At 57.3% G+C, this 26,129-nt stretch overlaps 2 protein-coding genes across 2 annotated transcripts in view; one reads left to right on the top strand and one right to left on the bottom strand.

Moving 5' to 3' along the window:
• The window catches only part of ABCC11 (ATP binding cassette subfamily C member 11), a 39,110-nt gene extending 32,166 nt beyond the window's left edge, over positions 1-6,944 (bottom strand). The window contains exons 1-2 of the mRNA XM_070398193.1: positions 6,874-6,944; positions 711-848 (exon numbers count right to left, since the gene is read on the bottom strand). Of these exons, the coding sequence (XP_070254294.1) occupies positions 711-812 (102 nt within the window). The 5' untranslated portion in view covers positions 813-848; positions 6,874-6,944. The remainder of the gene's footprint in view (positions 1-710; positions 849-6,873) is intronic.
• The window catches only part of LONP2 (lon peptidase 2, peroxisomal), a 33,514-nt gene continuing 13,466 nt past the window's right edge, over positions 6,082-26,129 (top strand). Inside the window, exons 1-10 of the mRNA XM_070398195.1 lie at positions 6,082-6,339; positions 12,904-13,138; positions 14,235-14,366; positions 15,747-15,869; positions 16,800-16,966; positions 17,873-17,967; positions 18,394-18,652; positions 21,998-22,139; positions 23,306-23,456; positions 25,339-25,465. Coding sequence (XP_070254296.1) covers positions 6,107-6,339; positions 12,904-13,138; positions 14,235-14,366; positions 15,747-15,869; positions 16,800-16,966; positions 17,873-17,967; positions 18,394-18,652; positions 21,998-22,139; positions 23,306-23,456; positions 25,339-25,465 — 1,664 coding nt within the window. The 5' untranslated portion in view covers positions 6,082-6,106. The remainder of the gene's footprint in view (positions 6,340-12,903; positions 13,139-14,234; positions 14,367-15,746; positions 15,870-16,799; positions 16,967-17,872; positions 17,968-18,393; positions 18,653-21,997; positions 22,140-23,305; positions 23,457-25,338; positions 25,466-26,129) is intronic.

Here is a 26,129-nt window from a genome sequence, read left to right as displayed (position 1 = left end):
TTCCAGACCGTGGTGCCTTTGGGGAGAGGGACTTGGGGAGACCAACAGCTGAATGTGATTGTCAAGGTCCAAGCGGGTGTGTTAGCGACGGGTCCAGAGGCACTCAGTCTCTCTATATATAAAAGCCTAAGCGACCGTTCGACCGGCAGCTATGATGCGCACTGACCACCAGGGGGCAGATGCTCAATGCAGGAATGGAAACCACAGGCATGGAAACGTGGAACAGACTGATGAATCTCAGAGGGAAGGGGGGAAGGGGAGAGCAGGAAGAGATTAACCAAAGATCTTACATGCATACTAGAGGCCTGGTGCACGGATTCATGCACCGGTGGGGTCCCTCGGCCTGGTGTGCGGGGATCGGGCTGAAACCGACTCTCTGACATCCCCCAGGGGGTCCAGGATAGCAAGAGGGCATAGGCCAGGCCAAGGGACCCCACCGCTGCACGAATCCGTGCACTGGGCCTCCAGTGTTAGTATAAGTGCATATGTAGATGAATAGGTAATAGAGAATACGTACACATGCATGAGCCATGAAGGTGTGTCATGACCGAGGGTTATGATTCATCTAATTATACAAGTGTGAGGTGCATTTACAAAAGTCAAGGTTGAATAAATATGGGACAGCATTCCTTGAGCTAATAATTGGTGACCATGGGGAAGACCCTCCCCTGCAGCTCCCTGGGGCCTTGATGCGAAGGAGATGGACTCACGTAGCTAAGTCCCGAGACCATGCCATCATCCACATCGAAGCCGAGATTCACGACGCCGCCGCCGGAAGAGCTGGGGACCCAGCATATCTTCCTCCTGGGCATTTTCAGTTGTCCTGCCGAGTTTTCCAAAACCAGAGACTGAAAAAGCAACAAGTAGGAGCGGCTTAGACCCAGCCCCACGAGGGCAGGAGAGGAGGCCAGCCCCCTGCGGGGCGCGTGTGGGGCGGGCACGGGGATGGGCCCTGCTCTTCCCTCTGCCTGGGATGGACTTGGCTCCCTATTTTTATTTTTTTAAATATGTTTTTATTGATTTCAGAGAGGAAGCTAGAGGGAGAGAGAGATAGAAACATCAATGATGAGAGAGAATCGTGGCTCAGCTGCCTCCTGCACGCCCCCTACTGGGGATCGACCTATGAAATAGTTCAATTCCCCGTCAGGGCACATGCCCGGGTTGAACTGTGACCTCCTGGTGCATAGGTCGATGCTCACCCCCTGAGTCATGCCAGTCGGGCTCGGCTCCCTACTTTTTAACATCTACTCAGGCCCCAGCCCGACCTCACTTGGGGAATCCCCTCTCCAACTCCCCACTCCCCACCCCACCCCCGTGGGCCAGGCCAGTTCCCTTTCATGTACCAAGTCTGCCCACAGAACTACGCCTCTTCTGCCCTGCCGGGTGGCTCAGGTGGTTGGGCATCGTCCTGTGCACCGAAAGGTCACCAGTTCGATTCCCGGTCAGGGCACAGGCCCGGGTTGCAGGCTCGATCCCCCCGTGTGGGGCGTGCAGGAGGCAGCCGACCCATGATTCTCTCTCATCAATGATCTCTCTCTCTCCCTCTCCCTTCCTCTCTGAAATCAATACAAATGTTTTTTAATAATAATGATAAATAAAATAAATTTTTTAAAAATCCCCAAAGAAAGAGAGAAGGAAGGAGAGAGAGAAGGAAAGAGAGAGAGAAGGAAGGAGAGAGAGAGAGAGAGAGAGAGAGAGTGCAAAAGACAAGGCTAGAGAGTGAGTGAGCAGAAGTCTGAAATACATTTATACCTAAGAAAGCATACGGTCTACCTGAAGGGGCCATATTTACCCCTACCCTGTAGCTATTCTCTGCAAGAACCCTTCCCCATGAAAGGATATGGGAAAAAGCCCAAAGAAAGGTTGTGGAGCCTTGACAATAACCTCTTTTCCCTCTAGTTTTTAATATTTATTTTTGACAAATAAAAATTGTGTATATTTAAGGTATACAATGTTATTTTGGTATATGCAGAAACTATGAAGTGATTACCACAATCAAACTAATTAACATATCGATCACCTCTCATAGTTATTTTGTGTGTGTGGTGAGAACAATTGAGACCTACTCTCTTAGCAAATTTCAAGTATATAAACCCACTATTAACTACAGTCAGCATGCTGTACATTAGGCTTCCAGACCTTATTCATCTTATAACTGAAAGTTATTTCCCCTTTTGCCCTACCCCACACTCCTGTGGTACCCAACCATTGCACTCTTTCTGTTTAGATGAGTTTACTTCTTTTTAGATGCTACATACATGATCTCACATTGCTATATGAGATTATACAATATTTGTATTTTATGTCTGGCTTTTTTTCACTTGGCATAATGTCCTCCAAGTTTACACATGATGCTGCAAACAGCAAGATTTCCTTTTTTTTTTTTTTTTTTACAAATGAGTAATATTCCATTGTGTGTATGTATGTGTGTGTATATATGTATGTATGTCGAATTTTCTCTATCCAGTCCTATGTTAATAAACATTTAGGTTGTTTCCAAAAGAAAAAAAAAAAAATCCCCAAAGGACGATTGTAAAAAAACAAACCATGCTTCTTCTCTTGTCCCGGTTTGTAATTGTACATTCACTGTTTGTTCACTGTTTAATTGTCAGTTGTTCGCAGTTTAATTTGATTCACTGTTCAATTGTCAATCACTGTTTGTTCCGCAAACGGAGGCCAGGGACCTGCCTGCTTTGCTCACTGTCGAGTCCCTGGGCCTGGGGCGTGGGACGGGCTCGGAGGACAGCCAGGTGCTCGGTAAGTAAACAAGGAAAGGCACATCATGTTGCCATTCTCTGACGCCTGGTTTCCAGACTCCGGCCGTGGGCCTGGGCAGGACTTAGGGCGGCGTTTCTCAACCTGGGCTGCACATTAGAATCACCTGGGAATCTTTTTAAAATCCTGATTTCTGGGCCGCCTCCTCCAGAAATTCTGTTTCTTGGTTACTAATGTGGCCTCACCCCATAATAAATAAACAGAATTCCCGGAGGAGGAGGCCCAGAAATCAGGATTTTAAAAAGATTCCCAGGTGATTCTAATGTGCAGCCCAGGTTGAGAACCACTGACTTAGGGCCTTGGGTCACCAAGTGTATTTCATATGCCTTTTGCTTTCGCCTTTCCCTGTGTGTGACTCACTCCCAGAGCAGCCGCCGCCTGGGGTAGGAGAGGGATGGTAACGAGGAGTCTTTCTGAAGGAATGGAAAGAGAAAGTGGACGACTCAGTGGTTCAGCGTCGACCTATGACCCAGGAGGTCACGGTCTGATTCCCGGTCAGGGCACGGGCCCAGGTTGTGGGCTCCATCCCCAGTGAGGGCCGTGCAGGAGGCAGCCGGTCCATGATTCTCTATCATCGTTGATGTTTCTCTCTCTCTCCCTCCCCCTTCCTCTCTGAAATCAATAAAAACATATTAAAAATTGGCGTGACTCCGTAGAGAGAGGCCCTGGGGAGGCCCACGTGTACCGCCCTTCCGTTTATTCGTTACGCAAAAGCTCCCCGGTGGAGGGCGTGGGGGTGGGGAGCCGTGGCGTCAGCAAGTTCCAGATCGCAAGTCATGCAGGCTGGCACCGGGCTGCACGGGGGCACCGACCTCTCATGGCAGCAGAGAGGGAGGGTAGTTCCCACAGGAATGCGGCCTGACAGCGTGCTCTGTGCCGACGGGGAAGAGGAGAGGGAGCGGCAAAGAGGGAGGCCGGTCGGACCTTCACTCACTGCCCACTTCCCTTGTAACTGTGCGGAACAGTTTGCCAATATTGAAAGAATGCTTCCTCATTTTTCTGTCTCTTCACAACGTTGGGGCTGTGGGCACCACACACGTGTCCATTTCACCTGCGTTGTTAGCATTCCTGCATTGATTTCTTTTTATATATATATGCTTTTATTGATTTCAGAGAGGGGAAGCGAGAGGGAGAGATAGAAACATCAACGATGAGAGAGAACCAGGGGTCCGCTGCCCGTTTATCCACTGTGATTAGCGGCGAGGCCGTCACTGCTGTCGGGTGGGGCCCAGGACTTGCCTGGGAATCAGAGAGGCCACCTGGCTGCTCCAGCCATCGCCGGGGGGCCGGCGTCATGGCGGTAAACTGGTCCAGACCCGGGCTGTTTGCTGATGGTGGAACGGCCTGGGAGCTGGGGGGGGCCCTGGAGCAAGGCAAACGGTGGTGGCCGGTGTCCAAGCCAGAGGCGCACGGAGGACAGGGAAGGTGCCGGGGGCAGTGGGGCCGAGGCGCCTGCCAGGCCCTGAAGGCAGCTGACATCAGCCCCTTCCCCGGTGGTTAACTTCCCGGCTCTCAGGGTTACTTCCTCCTGCTGGTTCCAATAGCTTCTGGGGCCATCGCAGGCTCTTCATTGAGGGCTAACCCCCCCCCATTCTCCTGCCGGCTTCTGGCACAGCTGGCCCCTTCTCCTCACACCACACCTCCTCACTGACCTCCTGCTTTCCTCTCCAACCCTTCGATGCCATTCCTCTCACAGCAGCTTTTGAGAACGTAAGCCAGACGATGTGGTCCTGCCATCGGAACCCCGGGGCTGCGTCAGGCTGGCGGGGCTGCGTCCTGGCCCTTTCTAGCCTGACCCCGCTGACCTCCCAGCTCCTTGGGACAGGAGCTGGTCCTCAGACATCCCACCGGCATCCCAGCCACAGGGTCTTTGCAAGCGTTGCTTCTCCTGCCCCGCATCCTGCCCTTCCCGCCCCCATCCCTGATCGCGGCACGGCTGCCCCCGCTCAGTGCGAAGCTCGGTTCAAGCGCAGGGCCTCCTCTGACCCTCGGAAGGACTTTCTGCTCCCCGTCCACACCCCTGTTGTGGGGAGCAGCTACAGGTTCAAGCCTCGGACTGAGGAGAGGGCACAGTCCTCTCATGGCCACGTGCAAGTCCCAGCGTGGAGGGCAGGGCCCTCCCAGCACAGTGATAGCCAACAGCTGTAGCTGTGAGCTTGAACCTGTGGTCCGAACACGTGGCCCCATGTGCCTGAGTGATGTGGGCTTGATAGAGTTCAGGTGCATGTAGTTGAGTAAGATCGAAACCCTTGAGAATGTTGTAAACATCTTGACCACGCCCTTACTGTGCCTCGTGGCATCTGCTATAAAATGAAGACACGGCTTGTGGTCCCTGGTGCTGTCTCTCCATCGGGAGCAGCGTCCCACCCAGACCCAGCCTTCTTCTCTTGTCTGTCTTTCCTCCGTCCTTCACCTGGGGCTGAGTATGCCATGGCGAGCCGGCTGCCACACCCTGTCCTGGCATATGCTTCCCACCCCACTAGACCAGTGGTCGGCAGACTGCGGCTCTTTGGCCCCTTGAGCGTGGCTCTTCCACAAAACACCGACTTCTGCGCATGGGCCACGGAGTTTCAATCGCACTGTACATGTGCACCCACACATGGTATTTTGTGGAAGAGCCACACTCAAGGGGCCAAGGAGCCGCATGTGGCTCGGGCGGGAGCCACAGTTTGCCGACCACTGCACTAGACCGTCAGGTCCATGACAGCGGCAGCCTTGTCCACGGATGGGTTGCGGGGCATTCCATAAAACAAGGCATCGGAACACTGGGAGCACCAGCCTTTAAAAAAAAACCAAAAAACTATAATAATGGAGGAGTCATCACAACCAAAGGGAAAGCGGGATCCGGAGCAGAAAAAAGGGACATGAGGGAGGAAACGGGCAACTTTTAGGTCCCGCGGCTGTCACTGAACTGATGCTGTGAGCCGCTTGGGGAAGCTGGGCAGAGGGTGGGGGGACCCCTCTCCTTGCATCGCTTTTGCACCCCTGAGCTCGGTCCACACTGCAAGTGAAAACCATGTCCAGTAGCTGTAGTTTTCTCCATCTTCCGTCCCAACACAGCGCGGGGGCGGCGGGGGGTCGCTGTGTGAGCGAGTCCCAGGGAAAGTTGAGGTGCTGAGCAGGCCCTGGCGCGTGGGAGGCCTGCACCTCTATTCGCGTCATTACGGCGCGCGCCTTACCGCGGGGCTCCGCCAGGGGGCAGCGCGAAGCGGCGGCGTTTGAGCCCGGGGGCGGCCCGTCGCGCTGGACCGGAAGTGCCCGCGCGCCGACAGCTGGGAGGTCGGGGCGGCCGCGCACCGCGGTGAGTGCAGCTCAGTCGGACGCCGCCGCCATGTCGTCGGGCAGCCCCATCCAGATCCCCAGCCGCCTGCCGCTGCTGCTCACGCACGAGGGCGTGCTGCTGCCCGGCTCCACCATGCGCACGAGCGTGGACTCGGCCCGCAACCTGCAGCTGGTGCGCAGCCGCCTGCTCAAGGGCACGTCGCTGCAGAGCACCATCCTGGGCGTCATCCCCAACACGCCCGACCCGGCCAGCGACGCGCAGGACCTGCCGCCGCTGCACAGGTGGGCCCGGCGGGGCGCCGGGGGGCGGCGGGGCACGGGGGGGGGGGGGGCGCAGCCGGTTCTGCCCCTGACGCGGGACACAGGGGGCCAGCTGTCTGCCTCTAACACGGAAAATGGGGAGCCCGGTTCTGCCTCTAACGCGGGAAATGGGGGGCCGTTCAGTGGGAGGACCCAGGAGGCAGGGAGCCGCTAGGACGAACTGTCATGGTAGCGAGTTGCCCTGAACCCCCTCGGCGCCCAGGTCTGAGCCCTCCAGGCCGCTCCTCCCGCCCCCCTTCTCCCTGTCACTCCTAGGACCCCCCCCCCCCCCCACCGACTATGCCGTTTTCCCCAGAAATACTGTTCACTCCTTGGAAAGTCTGGGTAGCAAGACCCCCCTGTATTCCCCCAGATTAGCAGCCAGTGTCTTTTTCCTCTAATATGACCTTAAAGCACACTTTCCTTTAAAAAAATGAAAACTTCCCATAACACAGTCACCGAGTTGTTGCTAACGTGACTCTGTGCTGCTACCCACATCTCCCCCCGGCCAGTTACCTGCTCTTCCAGGCGGCGCTGGTCTGCAGGGCAGGCGAGGGCTCTCTCTGCTGCTGTGTGTCCGTCCCACCTCCCAGGTGGCACTGCCCTGTCTTCAAGGAGCAGCCGAAGTCGGTTTGTCCCCAGGCTCCTCGCACCGCGGGAGCAGGGCCAGGCGTTGACTTCCTGCACCACCCCCTCTTTTGCATGTGGGCGCTGCAAGCGTGGCCCTAGGGGCTCTCCCTGTAGGTAGAACTTGGGGTAGATCCTGGCCCCCGGCCAGCTCAGGACACCTGAGGGACTCCTGGTTCTCCGAGTGGCAACGGTACTGACTCAGCCCTTCCTGGGCCCTGTCCTTCCATGCGCCCAGGCTGCTTCCCCCTCATCACCCCCGTCAGGCCATGGCTCTGTGAATGCGGCCTCAGCCCGGCGACAGCCCACCTGTCCGCCACATGGGCTCCTGCTGGTGTCTCGCTCACACCTGTGGGCCACATGGGCTCCTGCTGGTGTCTCGCTCACACCTGGGGGCCACGTGGGCTCCTGCTGGTGTCTCGCTCACACCTGGGGGCCACGTGGGCTCCTGCTGGTGTCTCGCTCACACCTGTGGGCCACATGGGCTCCTGCTGGTGTCTCGCTCACACCTGGGGGCCACGTGGGCTCCTGCTGGTGTCTCGCTCACACCTGGGGGCCACGTGGGCTCCTGCTGGTGTCTCGCTCACACCTGTCCGCCACATGGGCTCCTGCTGGTCGCCCCTTATCGTGTGGCGCTGCTTCATCTCCCAGGCTCCACATGCGTTTCGTTGGCATTTGTCTAACAAAACAGAACACAGTGGCATTTGTCAGCAGAAAGTGAATGTTCGTGGAGAAAGGGGCGCGTGCACAGTTTTATAATCGGGGTCCTCGCTGTCTGTGCTGCTCCTGTTCGTTTCTATTAAAAGTGCGACCCCAGTGAACACACGGACGGTACGAAGGGAAACAGCCCTCCTGCTGGGACAGAGAAAGTCTTAGTGGGCGGATGGAGGCTCACAGCAGCCACCGCCTTCCCCGAACCCAGAGCCTAAACGTGAGCGAGGCCCTCACTCCTTCCGTTCCGTGCGGGCTGGGAGTGAGGCGGCTGGAGGAGGTGGGCTCCTGCGGGTTCAGGGAAGAAGCCATCTCCGTCATGAAGGTGCCAGGGGCAACAGTGACTCAGGAGCCCTGGCTGAGGTGACCCCACGGGTGGCTGTGTCAACAGCAGGTCGTCCGTGGAGACACAGTCTTCTGTTGGAAGACGATGCCAGCCAGGACTCACTGCCAGAGGGGAGGAGGCAGTGCCAGGCCTCCGTGCGCCAGGACAGGCTGCCTCTCTCGGGGGGCTCACGCCACTGGTGACTTTGAAGTTGAAGCCAGTGTGCATCCACCTACCGTTCCAAGGTCCCCAGGGCCCTTGAGACTCATGGTGGACCCCCCTCTGCCCGTGCCCTGGGTGCAACCGGGGTTCGCGCCTCCTTTAAGCCTGCTGCGGACACCTGTGACCTCATGGACAGTGCACCTCGGCACCCAGGGGGCTGACAGGGGCACAGTTAGCAAACCCTTCATGCCGCTGACCCGCACCCATCTGCAGCCCGGGGCCGAGGAGGCCTGTCGGCCTTTACGTCTCACTGTTCAGGAAACACCTTGTGTAGATGTGGCTCCTCTGATGGATCTGGGCAACGTGCATTGAAAACCTTTGGGAGAGGATTCCCAGCCTGATGCCACCAGGAACCCTCCTGGGAAGAGGCCACAATGTCAGCATCAGTGGGAGTTTGGGAGACGGCGAGTCCCACCCTCGTGGGTGACCTTGAGGGCCCAAGACCTCCGTGGAGGAAGCGCGAGGACTAGAGTTCCGCCTGGAGCCCGAACTGGGGACCGAGCTGCTGCCGTCTCCGGAGCAGACTGGGACCGCTGAGGATTTGCTTCTGCGGACGAGCAAAGAGAGTGGCGTCTTGAGATGGAGTCTGTTCCCGGGGAAGATGCTGGGAAGATGGTGGAGATGACGACAGGATTTAGAATGTTCCAGAAGCAGTTGAAGCCGCAGCAGGGTCTGAGAGGACGGGCTGCAGCTTTGAGAGGCAGCGTGGCGGCAAGACCCTCCTCCAACAGAAAGGTTGCGGCTGCCCGGAGGCTCAGGAGATGGCTCGCCTTTGTTATCAGGAAAGTGTTTTCTAACGGAGGCACCTGCCTTGTTTTTTAAGACCTAATGCCACGCTGCTTAATAGACGACGGCAGAGTGTGAGCATGACGCTCGGATGCACGGGAAACCGAAACACGCGTGTGACTCTCAGTGTCTTTCCCCAGGGGGCTTTCTGGCCACCTGCCCCTTCCCAGGCCGTTTTCCTTTAAGGGGTGCCCTTGAGTCCACGGTAAGGGGTTCAGAGGAAGAGCCGTGACGCCCCGTAAACCTCGGCAGGTTTGTCTTTTCCGGGGGCGAGGCCCACGCTCGCCGCCTTCAGCTCGGACGCCTCCTCTCCAGTTGGCGGAGGTACTGTGTTTGCTCTGCGAGAAAACCCGTTGGCCTCACCTGTGACGGTGACGCAGCCCAGACAAATACACCTGCCGCCTCCCTCTCCCCGTTCCAGCGGGGAAACCCTTGGGCCAGGGATGCGGTCTCCGCTACCGCTGTTCCTGTGGCCGGAATCATGAGCTCATCCTGCCCGGGAGGCCAGGCCGCTCAGGCCTCTAGGGCAGCAGACCTGCTTCTGAGGCGGGAAAGGGAGCAGCCGGTGGCTGCCGCCCCCCCCCCCCCCCCCATCACGTTTCACAGCCCTGACTCCCCTCCCCACCTAATTGTCTGTCTGATTTTTTGGTTTAAGTTATTGTCACATCAGTTTTTACCCCTGAGCACAGGTCAGGACGGAACGGTGGTGGGGAAGGTGTACAGCTCAGAACACACTGAGTGGACGGAAGCCAGGGTCACACGGGCCTGCAGGGGCCTATGAGCAGCGCTCCAGTGAGCCACATGCAGAGGCGGCAGGGTCCTGAGACGATCGGGTGCTGTCTGTGCTGTCTGTGTGCTGTCCTTGCTGTCTGTGTACTGTCTGTGTGCTGTCCTTGCTGTCTGTGTGCTGTCCGTGTGCTGTCTGTGCTGTCTGTGTGCTGTCTGTGCTGTCTGTGTACTGTCTGTACTGTCTGTGTACTGTCTGTGCTGCCCTGTGTGCTGTCTGTGCTGTCTGTGTACTGTCTGTGCTGTCTGTGTACTGTCTGTGCTGTCTGTGCTGCCCTGTGTGCTGTCTGTGCTGTCTGTGTACTGTCTGTGTGCTGTCTGTGCTGTCTGTGTGCTGTCTGTGTACTGTCCCTGTGCTGTCTGTGTGCTGTCCGTGTGCTGTCTGTGCTGTCTGTGTGCTGTCTGTGCTGTCTGTGTGCTGTCTGTGCTGTCTGTGTGCTGTCTGTGTGCTGTCTGTGCTGTCTGTGTGCTGTCTGTGCTGTCTGTGTGCTGTCTGTGTGCTGTCTGTGCTGTCTGTGTGCTGTCTGTGCTGTCTGTGCTGTCTGTGCTGTCTGTGTGCTGTCTGTGCTGTCTGTGTGCTGTCTGTGCTGTCTGTGTGCTGTCTGTGTGCTGTCTGTGCTGTCTGTGCTGTCTGTGTGCTGTCTGTGCTGTCTGTGCTGCCCTGTGTGCTGTCTGTGCTGCCCTGTGTGCTGTCTGTGTGCTGTCTGTGCTGTCTGTGCTGCCCTGTGTGCTGTCTGTGCTGCCCTGTGTGCTGTCTGTGTGCTGTCTGTGCTGTCTGTGTGCTGTCTGTGTACTGTCCCTGTGCTGTCTGTGTGCTGTCCGTGTGCTGTCTGTGCTGTCTGTGCTGTCTGTGTGCTGTCTGTGCTGTCTGTGCTGTCTGTGTGCTGTCTGTGCTGTCTGTGTGCTGTCTGTGTGCTGTCTGTGTGCTGTCTGTGCTGTCTGTGCTGTCTGTGTGCTGTCTGTGTGCTGTCTGTGCTGTCTGTGCTGTCTGTGCTGTCTGTGTGCTGTCTGTGCTGTCTGTGTGCTGTCTGTGCTGTCTGTGCTGTCTGTGTGCTGTCTGTGCTGTCTGTGTGCTGTCTGTGTGCTGTCTGTGTGCTGTCTGTGTGCTGTCTGTGCTGTCTGTGCTGTCTGTGTGCTGTCTGTGTGCTGTCTGTGCTGTCTGTGCTGTCTGTGCTGTCTGTGTGCTGTCTGTGCTGCCCTGTGTACTGTCTGTGCTGTCTGTGTACTGTCTGTACTGTCTGTGTACTGTCTGTACTGTCTGTGTACTGTCTGTGCTGTCTGTGCTGCCCTGTGTGCTATCTGTGTACTGTCTGTACTGTCTGTACTGTCTGTACTGTCTGTGCTGTCTGTGCTGTCTGTGTACTGTCTGTACTGTCTGTGCTGTCTGTGCTGTCTGTGTACTGTCTGTGCTGTCTGTGCTGTCTGTGCTGTCTGTGCTGCCCTGTGTGCTGTCTGTGCTGTCTGTGTACTGTCTGTGCTGTCTGTGCTGTCTGTGTGCTGTCTGTACTGTCTGCTGTCTGTGCTGCGCTGTGTGAGGGGCAAGGGCGGGCTCTTGTGCTGCTATTTCCCAGGCATCGGGAGCCCTAATCTTTTCCCGTCTTTCCTGAAGGCATAGCCTCTCCCCTGGCCAAAGAGAGAAGGGCAGTTCCCTTGGGACCTGGAAGCGTCCCTGGAATGTTGACCTTTCCGTGTAGTGTACCGTGCTGGCCCTTCCGTGTAGTGTACCGTGCTGGCCCTTCCGTGTAGTGTACCGTGCTGGCCCTTCCGTGTAGTGTACCGTGCTGGCCCTTCCGTGTAGTGTAACGTGTTGGCCCTTCCGTGTAGTGTACCGTGCTGGCCCTTCCGTGTAGTGTACCGTGCTGGCCCTTCCGTGTAGTGTACCGTGCTGGCCCTTCCGTGTAGTGTAACGTGTTGGCCCTTCCGTGTAGTGTACCGTGCTGGCCCTTCCGTGTAGTGTACCGTGTTGGCCCTTCCGTGTAGTGTACCGTGCTGGCCCTTCCGTGTAGTGTACCGTGCTGGCCCTTCCGTGTAGTGTAACATGCTGGCCCTTCCGTGTAGTGTACCGTGTTGGCCCTTCTGTGTAGTGTAACATGCTGGCCCTTCCGTGTAGTGTACCGTGTTGGCCCTTCCGTGTAGTGTAACGTGCTGGCCCTTCCGTGTAGTGTAACATGCTGGCCCTTCCGTGTAGTGTACCGTGTTGGCCCTTCCGTGTAGTGTACCGTGCTGGCCCTTCCGTGTAGTGTACCGTGTTGGCCCTTCCGTGTAGTGTACCGTGCTGGCCCTTCCGTGTAGTGTAACGTGTTGGCCCTTCCGTGTAGTGTACCGTGGGCTTCATCTGGGTGCCGCTTCCTCTCTGTGAATGACGCTCGGGTGCTGCTCGGTCTGCACTGTGTGTTTGGATGAGGAGCTGAGGCTCCAGTGAGACCCAGCTCTTCAGCCGTCATTAGGGGGTGACCAGCAGTTAGTTAGTCTCCACCTTCTGGCAGGGTCTGCGGGCCTGGGACTGTCCTCAGTCCCACACAGTGTGGCCTGTGCCACTCACCCCGCGTTTGGAGGCTCGGGATCCGAGAGCAGTGAGCCCCGTCCGATGCGCGGCGTGGAGGTGGGTGGGAAGCTCGCAGACTGCGGGAGGCTCGGTGTCGGCAGAAAGCTGTGCTGGGCCCCACTTCGGAGCTGGCTCACGCCTGCTGTTTCCATGTACAGTGGGGCCTTGACTTACGAGTGTCCCGATTAACGAGTTTTTTGAGATACCAGCTGTCTCTTGGCCGATTTTTTGCATTGAGTTGATAGAGTAATTTAAGTTAACAAGCTCCTTAACGAGCTCAGTCTCGGAACGAATTAAACTCGTAAGTCAAGGCCCCACTGTAAATCCTTTTAAAATGCTAATATTCCGGTGCAAGCCTGCCTCCTGCCACGCGGGGGAAATGAGCTAACACTATGTAGTTGTCAACTACTTGTGCCTGTAGCGCCGGTACCAGCGTCACAGACCGGGTCCCGGCGCTGAGGGCAGCAGCCGGTGCTTGCTCCCCGCGTGCCCGCTGCGTGCCACCGGCAGGAGGTGCGTAAGGGACGCGTGGTGTGTGTTGCAGGATCGGGACGGCGGCGCTGGCCGTGCAGGTCGTGGGCAGCAACTGGCCGAAGCCGCACTACACCCTGCTGGTCACGGGCCTGTGCCGCTTCCAGATCGTGCAGGTGCTGAAGGAGAAGCCGTACCCCGTGGCCCAGGTGGAGCAGCTGGACCGGCTGGAGGAGTTCCCCAGCGCGCTGCAGACCCGGGAGGAGCTGGGCGAGCTGTCGGAGCAGTTCTACAAGTACGCGGTGCAGGTGAGCGCCCGCGTTTCTCACACCTTTCCTTCGGCGCCGTCGCTGCCCTGAGATGGGATGGCCTGGTTGGGCGGTGCAGTGTTAGGGCTGCGTGTGTCTGAGTGAGTCAATAATATACCTAACGTGTGCATTTCAATGTGCTCGTCTCTGGGGTTGTGCCTCAATCTTTCTAGGACACATTAGCCAACCCTTCCTAACATGTTTCCAGAAAGTACTTCTAGAATTTTTCTTATAACTTCTGGTGTCTCCAAACCAGACGGTTACTAAACACGAATAGTTTGAAAACTTAAAAGCACTGCCATTGTCACTCGACTGTGTGGCCACCAAGTTATGTAAGTCATGCTTGTCACCGTGGAGGAGGCGGACGAGCCCGCGGAGGCGGTTCCGAGCGAGAGGCCCGCGGGTTGGAAGTGGGCTCCGGACAGGCCCGCCATGTCCGGAGCAGGAGACGGCGGCCCCTCGTGGCTCTGAGCGCTCCCGCCAGAGCAGCTGGCACGCCCTCGTGTCTCAGGGCTCACAGCCACGTCTGTGTGAGAGGAGCTGGGAAGCAGCCCGGCCACGTCCAGATGGGGGCGCAGCCTGTGTCCAGCCCGTGGATCCCAGTTCCTGAAAGCGCCCCGAACTCCGTTCTCTCACAGAAATCATTCCCAGTCGGCACGCAGATTCTCATAATCCGAGGGTCCTGCTGAGAAGCAGTGTTTGAGCTCCTGGTTTGCTAGCAGGTTAGCCTCAGCGGTGCGGCTCTCCAGCGCCGGGCCTCCCGCTGGGTGACGTAAGAGGGTGCCCTGTGCTTCAGGGCAGGGCCCCGATGCCTGCAGCTTCCTCAGTGATGGTGTGTGTGTGTGTGTGTGTGTGTGTGTGAGAAAGCAAACGGGCAAGAGGTTAATAATTGGTGAATTTAGAGGAAGAATATATAGTTCATTGTACCATTGCAACTTTCCAATAAATTTTAATTTTTTTCTAAATAAAACCACAAATTTATAGACATTAGTATTATCCACATTGGAGCCCTTTTTGCTTTTTCTTCTGTTTGACATGTTCCTCTGAGGCCCACACCTGAAGCCCGCGCGGCAGTAACGCCCCCTTCCCCTCGCAGCTGGTGGAGATGCTGGACATGTCCGTCCCCGCGGTGGCGAAGCTGAGGCGCCTCCTCGACAGCCTCCCCCGGGAAGCCCTCCCCGACATCCTGACGTCCATCATCCGCACGAGCAACAAGGAGAAGCTGCAGGTACGGGGGGCCCCGCGGGTGCGGAGGCCCTTGGTCACGTTTCCGCTGGGCCTAGAGAGCGAGGCCACGCGAGCCTTCAGTGAGGCTGCTGGCGGCTCACGGGAGGAGCGAAAGGGACCCTAGAAGGGACGGCTTTTACTCACGTCATCAGCACCGGCACTCGTCAGCTTATGGAGAAAGTTAAAGCAGAGAACAATAACACAGGTAGATATTTACTCCAACTTCAATATATAAATATACTCCGTCCACCGTTGTTAAACGCGTGGAGCCGTGCCCTTTCCCTGTGTGGGCTGCTTGGGATTCTTGGTGTTTCTTACGTAAAACACACCATGATGCGTTACCTATAATTTTCCATTCCTGTTTCTTTAGAGAGAAATGAGTTTTAAAGACACTTGGAAAATCATCAAGTTCAAGATCTTAGGTGTGCATGTTTTTCCCCAAATCGTGAAAGTTCTCTTGCAAACTTACTTTTACAGTATTTTTAAGCAGCCTGAGTCTTCCCAGAACCTTTAAACTAGTTTTCATTTATTTTTTTAAAAATGTTTTTATTGATTTTTAGAGAGAGAGAGGAAGGGGGTGGGAGAGAGAGCGAGAAACATCGATGAGAGAGAAACGTCATCGACCAGCTGCTTCCTGCACACACCCCACTGGGGACCGAGCCCACACCCTGGGCATGTGCCCTGACCAGGAGTCCAACCAGTGAGCTCTCAGTTCCTGGGTCGGTGCTCAACTGCTGAGCCACACTGGTCCGGCTAAACTAGTTTGTATTGAAATCACCCTCCTTCCTTTATCAATTAATTTAATACTTAAATCCAACTGTTGTAACAGGAAGTGCAGCTGACGCAGACAGACTGGGTGTAAGCAGGGATCCAGTCCCCGGCAGGAGCGGGCGGCGGCAGGAGCACCGGCACCTGCTTCGGGCGCGGGCAGGGTGCCGGTTACGCTGACGTGGGGAGCGTGCCCGTTGCTGCCACACCGGCAGGGGACGGTGGCGGAAAGTGCTTCTAGTCTCTCGTGTGTAAAACTTCAATGTTCTGAGCCTCGAATTTGTTGAGACCGAATGTGTAGGCACAGTCTAGGCTTTCGGAGGATAATTCTCAGAAGGAGTGACCATACGCTGTGTGTTCTGTTCTTGCTCTTGGGACAATACACGTGGCTTCATTTTTAAATGGAAACTCGAGATGCTCTTTGGTCTTGTTTGGGGTTCTGGGGTCCGTGCCAGACGGCCTCGCCGAGTTAATGCAGTTACTGTGGTGGTGTTGGCCGCAGGGAGCGAGCGGTGACCCCTGGAAGGAGGTGTCTGACGGTGGACGCTGCGCCTCTGCCCGCCTGGCTGTGGAGCGCGTGCTTCTAGTAACGGGCTCGCTCTCGCTCCTTTAGATCCTAGACGCCGTGAGCCTGGAGGATCGGTTCAAGGCGACCATACCGCTGCTCGTCAGGCAGATCGAAGGCCTGAAGCTGCTCCAGAAAACCAGGAAGCACAAGCAGGACGACGAGAAGCGGGTCAGTGTCCTCCGAGCCCGTGTCTTCAGGGGCCCTGTCTTCCTGGGCCCGGAGGTTCCGTGGGGGGGGGGGGCGGGGTGGTTTAAGAAAAACATGGGGTCGCCCGGCCGGCGTGGCTCAGTGTCTGAGCATCGACCCAGGAACCAGGAGGTCACGGTTCAATTCCCCGTCAGGGCACAGGCCGGGGTTGTAGGCTCCATCCCCAGGGTGGGGTGTGCAGGAGGCAGCCGGTCCATGATTCTCTCTCATCATTGATGTCTCTATCTCTCTCTCCCTCTCCATTACTCTCTCTTTAAAACTCAATAAAAAAGGGGGGGGATTTACCAAGCCATTCTCTTTTTGGCTGAACATTGTGTTTTCTGTACTTTGAAAATGAACGAATGCCTGCTATGAGTTGAACTTCTTTGACGGGGCGTGATGTTAAGAACAGACGAGGACTCCTCCGGATGCAGGGCCAGGGCTTGGCTGACTTTTTGTTTCCAACTGATTGATGTTTGGATTTGCATTTAGTCAGACTTCACCTTCCGTCTTCTCAGCCTTGCGTCCTCGTCCTCCGTGGGGGAAGACAGCAGCTGCATTTTCCGCAGAGAGCGTTTTACTTGACTCAACACCACCATTTTCTCTCTTTTTAAAAATTTCATCTTTATTGTTGAAAGTATCGCAGATGGCCCCTTCTTTTCCCCACTGACCCCCTCCCCCCACTCCTCCCTCCCCCCCACATCGATTTGTGATCCCTTCACTATCACACGTGACACTCCATGGAGGGCGGGCCGGCTGCAGGCGGCCTCGAGCGGCTGGTTTACGGCAGCGTGCGGGCAGGAGGGAGGGAAGGGTGGGAGTGAGGCCTCCCCCTGGGGGCCTGGGGAGCAGCAGGAGGGAGAGACGAGCCCTGGTGCTGACGCCCGCTCCCTCGCCCGCCCTCGGCCGCAGGTGATCGCCATCCGCCCCATGCGGAGGGTCACGCACGTCCCCGGCGCCCTGGAGGAGGAGGAGGAGGAGGAGGAGGACAGCGACGACGTGGTCCTGCTGGAGCGGAAGGTGCGCACATCCAGCATGCCCGAGCCGGCCCGCCGCGTCTGCCTCAAGGAGGTCAAGAGGTGAGCGCCACGCCTGCCCGCGCGCTGGCCCCGTCCTGCTCGCTGGTGTTCACAAGGGGGCCGTGCAGCATCCCCAGCCGGACGCCCAGCCGCTTGCTGCGTGTGCGCTGTCCTCCTCTTCCCTTCACGGGGCCCCAGACCACTGCCCCCCCCCCCCCCCCCCCCCCGCCCCCAGAGTTAGAAACATCGATGAGAGAGAAGCATCGATCAGCCGCCTCCTGCACGCCCCCTACTGGGGATGTGCCCGCAACCAAGGTACATGTCCTTGACCGGAATCGAACCTGGGACCTTTCAGTCCGCAGGCCGACGCTCTATCCACTGAGCCAAACCGGTCAGGGCTAATTTTGTTTTGTAACGTTCCTTCAGAGCAAAAGAAATGTGTCGTTAGCCAGATTTTAAAAAGACTTTGTCAGATTTATTTAACAAATACAGGGTGTTCCCCCCCCCAAAATGTATATACACTGTAACAGCTGATAGCTCAGTTTTGAAACTGAAATGTATTTTTTTAAAAAGATATATCTTTATTGATGTCAGAGAGGAAGGGAGAGGGAAAGGGAGACAGAAACATCCATGATGAGAGAGAATCATTGATTGGCTGCCTCCTGCAGGTCCCCTTCTGGGGATCAAGCCTGCAACCCAGGCATGTGCCCTTGACTGGAATTGAACCTGGGACCCTTCAGTCCGCAGGCTGACGCTCTATCCACTGAGCCACACCAGCCAGGGCAAAAACTGAAATGTATTTTAATAAACACTGCCTTCGTAATTATTCAAAGTGTGTGTGTACATCTTTTGGGACACCCTGTATGTATGATATGTCTGACCAAGCCATGGAGGTCAGCTTGGTTTTTCTGTGTTAATGGAATTCTTTATTCTTGAACACGTTTGCTATGTATTCTTTCTCCACAGACTCAAAAAAATGCCTCAGTCGATGCCGGAATACGCTCTGACCAGAAACTACTTAGAGCTCATGGTGGAGCTGCCGTGGAACAAGAGCACAACCGGTGAGCCCCCCGCCCAGCCCGCCGTGTGCCTGCGGCGCGGCCACGCACCCTCCGCAGCACCCCGCCGAGCGTCCTGCTCTCACCTTCGCGCCGATGTAGGTCAGCCGCAGGCTGAGCCTGTGTCACCGCGGTCTCGGGCTCCCCGAGAGTCCCTGGGCCTGATTGAGAGAAGGGGGTTCCGTGGTGGGTGAGATCTCGGTCGGGGGGCTGCCCTCAGCTCCCGCCGCTGCAGGGCTCACTGCTCCTGTAGAAACTGGATCTTCTTAAGCAAAAGAAAGCCCAGTCCCGGGCGCCCCAGAGACTCGCGTAGGAGGAGGCAGGCGTGCTCTCGTCACCTCTAAGCTATTCGGGCTCCCGCCGGCCCGGGGAGGGGTTCCCACTGACGAGTCCCAGGTGCCCAGACGCTCTCTGGGGGTGACCCGACAGACCGGCTGGACATCCGCGCGGCCCGCGTCCTCCTGGACAACGACCACTACGCCATGGAGAAGCTGAAGAAGCGGGTGCTGGAGTACCTGGCCGTGCGGCAGCTCAAGAACAACCTCAAGGGCCCCATCCTGTGCTTCGTGGGCCCCCCCGGGGTCGGCAAGACGAGTGTGGGGAGGTCCGTGGCCAAGACGCTGGGCCGTGAGTTCCACCGGATCGCGCTCGGAGGAGTGTGCGACCAGTCCGACATCCGGGGACACAGGTGGGTGCTCCCCTCGCCCGCCTGTTCCTCTCCCTCCTCTTGGTTGGCGAGACCCCCCAAAGCACAGCGCAGGGCCCCTCTCTCTCTGAAAGGGCTGTTTGGGATGAGGGGGAGGACGTGGAGCCTCGCCGGAGCGGGCACCCTCCACCCTGGGGTCTCCGTGGCATGACTAGTGGTGGGGGCGTTTCGTAGATAAGGCCCACACCCTGAGTCCAGCTTGGCCCGGCGGGAGGGGCCTGAGAGACCCGTGTGTCAGGGTGGCAGCTTAAACTGCTTTTAAGGAGGCTGGTCTAGGGGGGCTCAGTGGGGTCAGAGAGGGGACATCTACAGGCGTTCAACAGTAAGGGTGCATTTCCGAAAGAGAAGGCTGGCTTACGGCAGGGTAAGAGGTATAAGGAGGAAGGTTAGGGTCACGGTGGGGCTTATCCTTGTGTTTTTGACACTTTTTCTATAAAAGGGCCTGGAACTGTAAGACCCGAGTCTGGTCGATGTGACCGTGGGGTCAGACGTGGTGCTGCGGTCACGGTCACGTTCTGTCTGTGTTCTCTGTCGCTCAGACCGGGAGGCGTTCCTGTGGGGTCCATGCCGTCGTGGCTGCGAGCTGGCTGCCGTCAGCGCGCGTGCGACGTGTTCAGGCTGCGGTGGGGCCTGCGCAGGAGCCTGACTCTGCAGCTAAACTGCAGCTGCCCTGCGCCCCGGCAAAGGCATGGAGCGGAGGGGAAGCTCCTGTCCTCAGACCAGCCCCGGGCGGGTGGTTAAGGACGCCATTTTCCCTGGCGGCTTCGAGGCTACAGCGATGGCCTGAGTGTGGGTGGGACTTGGGTTGCGGGGGAGGGAATATGCTGCTTTTCCATCACCTCCTTTTCCATTTGCCTGTTTCCAAGGTCACTGGCCTTCGGCTGGGCCAGGTAACTTCAGGAACTTGCATCAAAGTGGTCCTTTAATTCTTTTTCTTACTTGTTTGCAACTCTTCTGCATGAAAGGAGAGTCACCCAAGACTTTAGTAGATGCAGTGGGGCAGGGAAGCCGTGTCAAGGACACGCTTGTCCCCTGGACTGTGCTGTCCTCGCCGCGCCACTAGAGGCTGCCGTTGGCTCGGTAAGAAGCTGGCTCCTGGGCCCAGGGCTGGAGCGATGGAGCGACGGAGGCTCTCCCCACCTGCCGCGGTTTGTGCGTTCGCTCGGGGTTCTGTGTGTTTCCTCCCTGTCGTCCGTGGCCCCGTGTGCGTTGCCTTGGATGGGACTTGGAGAGTGACTGTGGGGTTGTCACGTGACATTAAAGTCACGGGGAAGTGACACGCAGGTAACGCGTCCCGTTTCTTTCCGCTGGAATTGCCGGCTCAGTGAGGCTTGGAAAGCGCCCCTCGGAGCCCGGCACACGGGCAGCGCCCATCGAACAGCTTTTGTTCCTATTTCACCTCTGACTGCTCAGGGGCCGGTTTAGGTCTGCACGTGTCCGTGTGCTTTTCATAAAACCCAATCTGGTTTGTAAACTGTGCCCCATAAGCCTGTTCTCGCGTGATGACTCGTGGGCAGACCTGTGGGGAAGGGTGTTTTCATGATGCCGTGGTGGGCGGCATGTGGGCCTAGTTCTCAGCACGCCTCCTGGACACGGGGGGCTCACCCTGCGCCGTGAGCTCCGGGCCCTGACAGGTAGCACCTGCGCGCTGTGCCACGTGAGGACACTTCCTGTGCGACGGTCATAAGAACACGGAACCCGAAGGGAAGAAGAACTTGTTTTGTAAAAGAAGGTTGTGTTTTTGCCTGAAACATGGGAACTGAGCTCTCGGGTGCGGCCTGGATAGAGGCGGTGATCCCTGCGGGGAAGAGGCGTGTGGCGTTGTCGGACTCGGTCTGTGAGCACTGAGCCTGATTCGCGGGCCCCTCGCGGGCACGCCCTCCCTCGCCATCACCAACCAGGCGTGTGGTCCATTCACCACCAGGGCCACCAGCCCCTGTGCCCCCGAGGACTCACTGCCCACCGACCCTGGGGTCATCGCAGCCTGGAGAGGAGGTCACTTGAAAACCTGTGGGGAGCGGGCGGAGGGCGGGTGGGTTGCTGGGGAGAGGAGAGGCCGGGAGCCCAGTCCCACCTGGGTCAGAATGCTGGGGGGGGGGTGGGGGGGCGCCACAGAGGAGAGACAGGATCAGCGCGACCTGGCGACCTGGGTGGCGTGGGTGGGAGGAGCCCCCCACGGGACAGCTGGACCTTTGGGAGACGCCCTGGGCTTGGCATTCCAGTGCTGGTCACGTGCTCCCTGGCGGGGCTCGCGGGTCTGTTTTCCCTGCCACTGAGTAGGCCCCTGTTCTGCAGTTTAAAATAGCCGAGGACACAGAGCGGCTCTGTGCTCTCCCCCCGCCTGCCTGGCCCCTCCTCGCTCCCCGGGCCTGGGCTCCAGCCTGCACCACAGCCTGGGGGTGTGAAGGGAGCTGCTAGTGTTAGAAATTGACTGTGAATAACCGAAGAGTTCAGCGATAGCGATAGCGAGGTGGGAGATGCGGGGGGGAAAGCAAGGCTTGGTTCCATTTAGATCGTAGACTGGGCGAGCGGTAGTGACCTGACTAGACACGAGGCCGCGATGGAACAGGGTGCGTTGCTGCGCAGTGACGTTCGCTGGCTTTCAGGAAGGGGCTTTTCCGTTGGGACAGACACGCTGTTTCACCTCACGCCACGCTCTACACCTGACCTCGGCACACAGGCGACCCTCATTCTGACGTGGCAGAGCTGCCTGTGGCGTCGTAGCGCCTCCCAAAGCAGCGCTGGGCTGGGCTGTGCGAGGGAGCGTGCAGGTGGGCAGTCCAGTCAGTGCCCAGGAGGGGGGGTTTCCGTGTGGATGCTCTTGACCCCAGGCCTCTGACCACCAGTAGTGACAGCTGACTGCCTCTGAAATGAACGAGTTTGGAGTTTTCCTTTTTGGGGGGCCAGGGGGTCTGCATTTTGAGTGGCTCTTCCCGCCGATTCTGACTTCCTCATGAAGACGAGGAGGCTGTACCAGCGTCTCCCTGTGCAGATGTCATGCTGGGGGTGGGGTGGGGTGGGGTGGGGTAGGGTGCCGGAGGGTGCGGCCTGGGGATTAAAGTCAGGGTTGGGGCATCTTGGAATCGGGAGGAGTAAGAATCATCACTGCGAAGTAAGTGTAATGTTTTCAGTGTCACTAAGTGGCCGGCGTGAGGTACGTGGCTCCAGTCCCGTGGATGCTCGCACCAGACTTGGAGGAGAAGGGACACGGTGACTCGGTGGCTGTGGGCCTCTCAGGGCTTGGCTGCCTCCCGTGCTGGTTCCTGGGCTCCCGTGGCCCTGCTCCGGCCTCCGGCCGCCCGGGACCCATTCGCTTGCTTCCCGCAGGCGCACCTACGTGGGCAGCATGCCCGGCCGCATCATCAACGGCCTGAAGACGGTCGGGGTGAACAACCCGGTGTTCCTGTTGGACGAGGTGGACAAGCTGGGCAAGAGCCTGCAGGGCGACCCCGCCGCAGCTCTGCTCGAGGTGAGGCGGGCGAATCGCTGTCTGCGTCCCCGTCCCGGCGAGGCCGAGGGGACTCCCCGCTCGTGTGCGTGTGTGTGTGTGCGTGTGTGTGTGCGTGTGGTGTGTGTGTGTGTGTGTGTGTGCGTGTGCGTGGCGGGGGTTAGGCCCGGAACCAGGTCCGTGCAGACTGAAGTCGGAAGCAATTCGAGATGTAAATTAAAGTGTCTGAGAGAGCTTCCTTTTTCCAGGAATTCTCATTTTTTCCTAGTTTATTTGCATCAAAGAGTTCATCAGAGCCTTGTGCCTGCCTTTTGCTTAGAGACTGCTAATTCTGCAAGGTTATTAGAAAGGCAGCCCGCCTCCCGCCCGGGCCCAGTCCTCTTCTGCGCTGTGGCTCTGCCGGCTCGTCCGTCCTCACAGGGCCCGGCTGTTTCACTCCCGTTTGAACCCGTGTGCAGCGCGGTTTATCTCTGCTGCTGCAGTGCAAGTGGCCACGCGTGGGCGGCTGGAGCACGCGGGCCGCTCGGAACCTTCTTTCGAGCCCGTGCAGGCTGCTGCGCAGAGTCCCGGGGCCTCGGAGCATGAACACGACCAGGGCTCAGCGTCCTAGGAATCCAACCGCCGAGCTGTCTGACGTGCCCGGGTAACACGTCCCCGTTGACGCTGACAACCTGCGCGTTAAGTGCGTCTGTCCTGTGCCGGGTCCGAGGCTGGCGGCAGCGCGTCCTCACCAGCTCCTCTGGTCCCGCGTCCCCCTTTCACCGGACACTCGTCCCAGACTTTCTGATAGCGTCTGAGGAGGAACGTGCGCATCGCCACGTCACCTACGAATTCAGAACGCTGCGCACGCTCCCTTTCTGCTCCCGCGGCGGCGGGAGGGGCGCCCCCCTCCCCCCAGGGCGCTGGCTCTGCGGGCTGGTAGCTCAGTGCTGGCCGCCCGCATCACTGACATCGGTGGAGGGATAAGGCTGGAAGGGTCATTGGTGCTGCTCTGAGCTTTCGTGTCTTCCAAAGTGTGACACTGAGCATGTTTCTTCAGAGAGTGGGCGTGCGAGGGAGGGTGCAGGGCTCCGTGCTACCCCCGGGCCTCCCCAACCAGCCGCGCGGAGCAAAGCCAGCGCCTCGCTGCCGCGGCCGTGTTTGTTCCCTGGAGCCGCCGCGACGGTTCCGTGTCGCCCTCCCCGCAGGTGCTGGATCCGGAGCAGAACCATAACTTCACCGACCACTATCTCAACGTGGCCTTCGACCTCTCCCAAGTCCTCTTCATCGCGACCGCCAACACCACGGCCACCATCCCGGCGGCCCTGCTGGACAGGATGGAGATCATCCAGGTGCCAGGTACGCGGGGCACAGGGCGGTGCCTGACGGGATGTTTCTGTCTTGCCTCTCTGAGCGCAGCCCTTTGACCTGTGGAGCTGTGGAGATTCGAGTAAAAAGGTGGTTTGCCCACGCGTGGCCTTCCCACGTCCGAGTCTCGGAGTGAACCTGCTCCTGTTTAGACTCAGAGTCGGGAAGGCAGCCGTGCACTTGTTTGCTTTCACCCTGACAGATAAGGCGTCTCAGCGATAAATTTTGCAGAGCAATTTCAGATGGAACTTGGCATGAAAGAATGATCCATTTTTTAATAAAAAGACACTTGCCTTTGAAGCAATTTCTAAAATTACAGAAAAAAAACAACTTTTTTCAAAGTAAGTCAGGAACAGACATTCACATGGTCAGTTTAGCCTCCTGTCCGTCAGAGCTTGACGTTTCCTTCTCGGGGAAAGTGAGCGCTTACTCCCGCTGAGCAGGAGCGGCGGCAGCGAGGCGTGAGCTGCTCTCCGGCCGCGCCTGGTGCCACACGGGGGTGGTCTGCCTGCGCCTGGTCACTGCAGCCGTCACTAGGCTTTGGGGGATTTTTTGCAAAAACTCCTTTAGTTACTATCAGTAAATAAATCTCCGTGTTTTCACCTCGTTTTAACCGCTCAGAATCATTTCTCCCTGGGAGACATGTCATGTCAGTGGGCATTTGTTAAAATGGAAATGGAGTGGAATCTAAATATATCTAAGTCTAAATATGTCTAGATTCTCATATAATCTAAGTGTGTATTTCATATCAATCTGAAGTATAATTCTATCAAGTGGATGATCATTGGATTTCTTAGTTTTCTGTGAGTCCTGCCTGTTCCTATACTTAAAAGAGGATATAGTTTTAAAGTCGGATGGAGTGAAATATCGCTTTGTGCATATTTGAGACTAAAATAAGTCACGTAACTAACTGCCTGGAACTCCAACTGAGGCGGACGGTCCGTGAGCCGCGAGTGTGGGGGCGGCCGTGTGCTGGCGCCTCCGTCCTGCCGGCCCTTATTTCCTCTTCCTGCTCAACAGCTGTCTTCTCAGCTCATCTTTTTTTAAAAAATATTTTATTGATTTTTTACAGAGAGGAAGGGAGAGGAATAGAGAGTTAGAAACATCGATGAGAGAGAAACATCGATCAGCTGCCTCCTGCACACCCACTACTGGGGATATGCCTGCAACCAAGGTACATGCCCTTGACCGGAATCGAACCCGGGACCTTTCAGTCCGCAGGCCGACGCCCTAGCCACTGAGCCAAACTGGTCTCGGCTCAGTTCATCTTTTTAATGTTTGCTTGTTCCATGGAAAGGGGGCAGTTAGTTTCGTGGGAATTTTTCTTACAGGTTTAAAGACAAAGTAACTCTATACTCGTTGAGGTGTTTAAATAAGTGAGAGCGTACGTCTTTTAAACGTGTCGGTTACGTACACAGCTCCGACCAGAGGGGCAGCTCGGTTTGGGGCGGTTTTGTTGCCAGAATTTATGTGCGGCTCCTCCCCTAGAACCGCTGCTTACTCAGTTCAGTCTTGTTGTGCGTTAAGTCTTTCCAGTTATGATTCAAATCATAGTAAAGAAAAGGGATGCGTTTCCTACTAAATAATAAAATAGAAACCCAGCTCTGAGCTGAGGAGGTAATTGCCCCTGAGCTCTCACGGGGAGATTTTTCCTCTTTGAGAGACAGAGTTATTCAGAAGATTTCAAACGCTGTGCTTGGCAGATGCTTGTTTTGTTTGGGGAGAAGTTGGAGGTCTTAACAGCGGTTGATCAGAGAATGAACGTCCTTACTCTGATCAGAGGATCTGAGTGGAGGTCACACTCCCATCCATTCTGAAAAAGCGTGGCCCTGGGGAGCCCGGGGCATGACTGACAGCGGGGCCCCTCCTGCAGGGTACACGCAGGAGGAGAAGATAGAGATCGCCCACCGGCACCTGATCCCCAAGCAGCTGGACCAGCACGGGCTGACCCCTCAGCAGCTGCAGGTCCCCCCGGCCACCACCCTGGGCATCATCACCAGGTGAGTCCACGGTCCGCGGCTCCTTTAACACCGGAGCGTTCCCGCCAGCGGGTCGCCCGCGAGCATTTCCATGATCGTGGTTTGCACAGGCTCGGTATAGGCAGGAGTCCATCGGGGCAGCAGTGAGAGCATCTTCATAGCACAGGACTCCGCTCGAGCCAGAATGGCCGCTTCCCCCCGGAGCAGCGTAAGGGGTTCCTCTGATAGGTTAGAACCCAACTCGTGCAGATACTGAGACTCGGCTTACGGCCCGGAGCTGAGAGTTCAGTCTCTTCCTGTGGGAGCCGCTGCTTTCAGACTCCTGTTTTGAGTTATTCCCATTTCCTCTGCTTTTTGAGAGGTTTTAGTCCTTAGTTTTCATCTTCAGGAATTGACATGGAGCAGGAGAGAAGGGAGGGGCTTCCCACGTTCACTCCCAGGGCTGAGGCCTCGGCAGGCAGCACAGGAGCTGCCTCGGGCGACTGCGTGGTCTGGTTTCCGGGCTGCGTGCCGAGTGGAAAGCGTGGCCTGTTGGGAATGTTGTCTGCAGTGGCCTCTCATTCTCCCGGGTCTGCCTTGCAGACTGTTGCATCACCGCCCGCTGTGTGGCATCTGCACATCTACAGGCAGTTCCTCCCCCCGCCACCCCAGGAACCCCTCCTGGGAACCGCGGTGGTTCGGGGGA

The sequence above is a fragment of the Myotis yumanensis genome, unplaced genomic scaffold (genome assembly GCF_028538775.1).
Source record: "Myotis yumanensis isolate MYYU_CA2020_CCGP unplaced genomic scaffold, mMyoYum1.0.hap1 SCAF_18, whole genome shotgun sequence".
In the NCBI taxonomy this organism is placed as follows: Eukaryota; Metazoa; Chordata; class Mammalia; order Chiroptera; family Vespertilionidae; genus Myotis; species Myotis yumanensis.
Note: the sequence above shows the minus strand (reverse complement) of the source record. Positions and strands in the feature narration are given on the sequence as shown.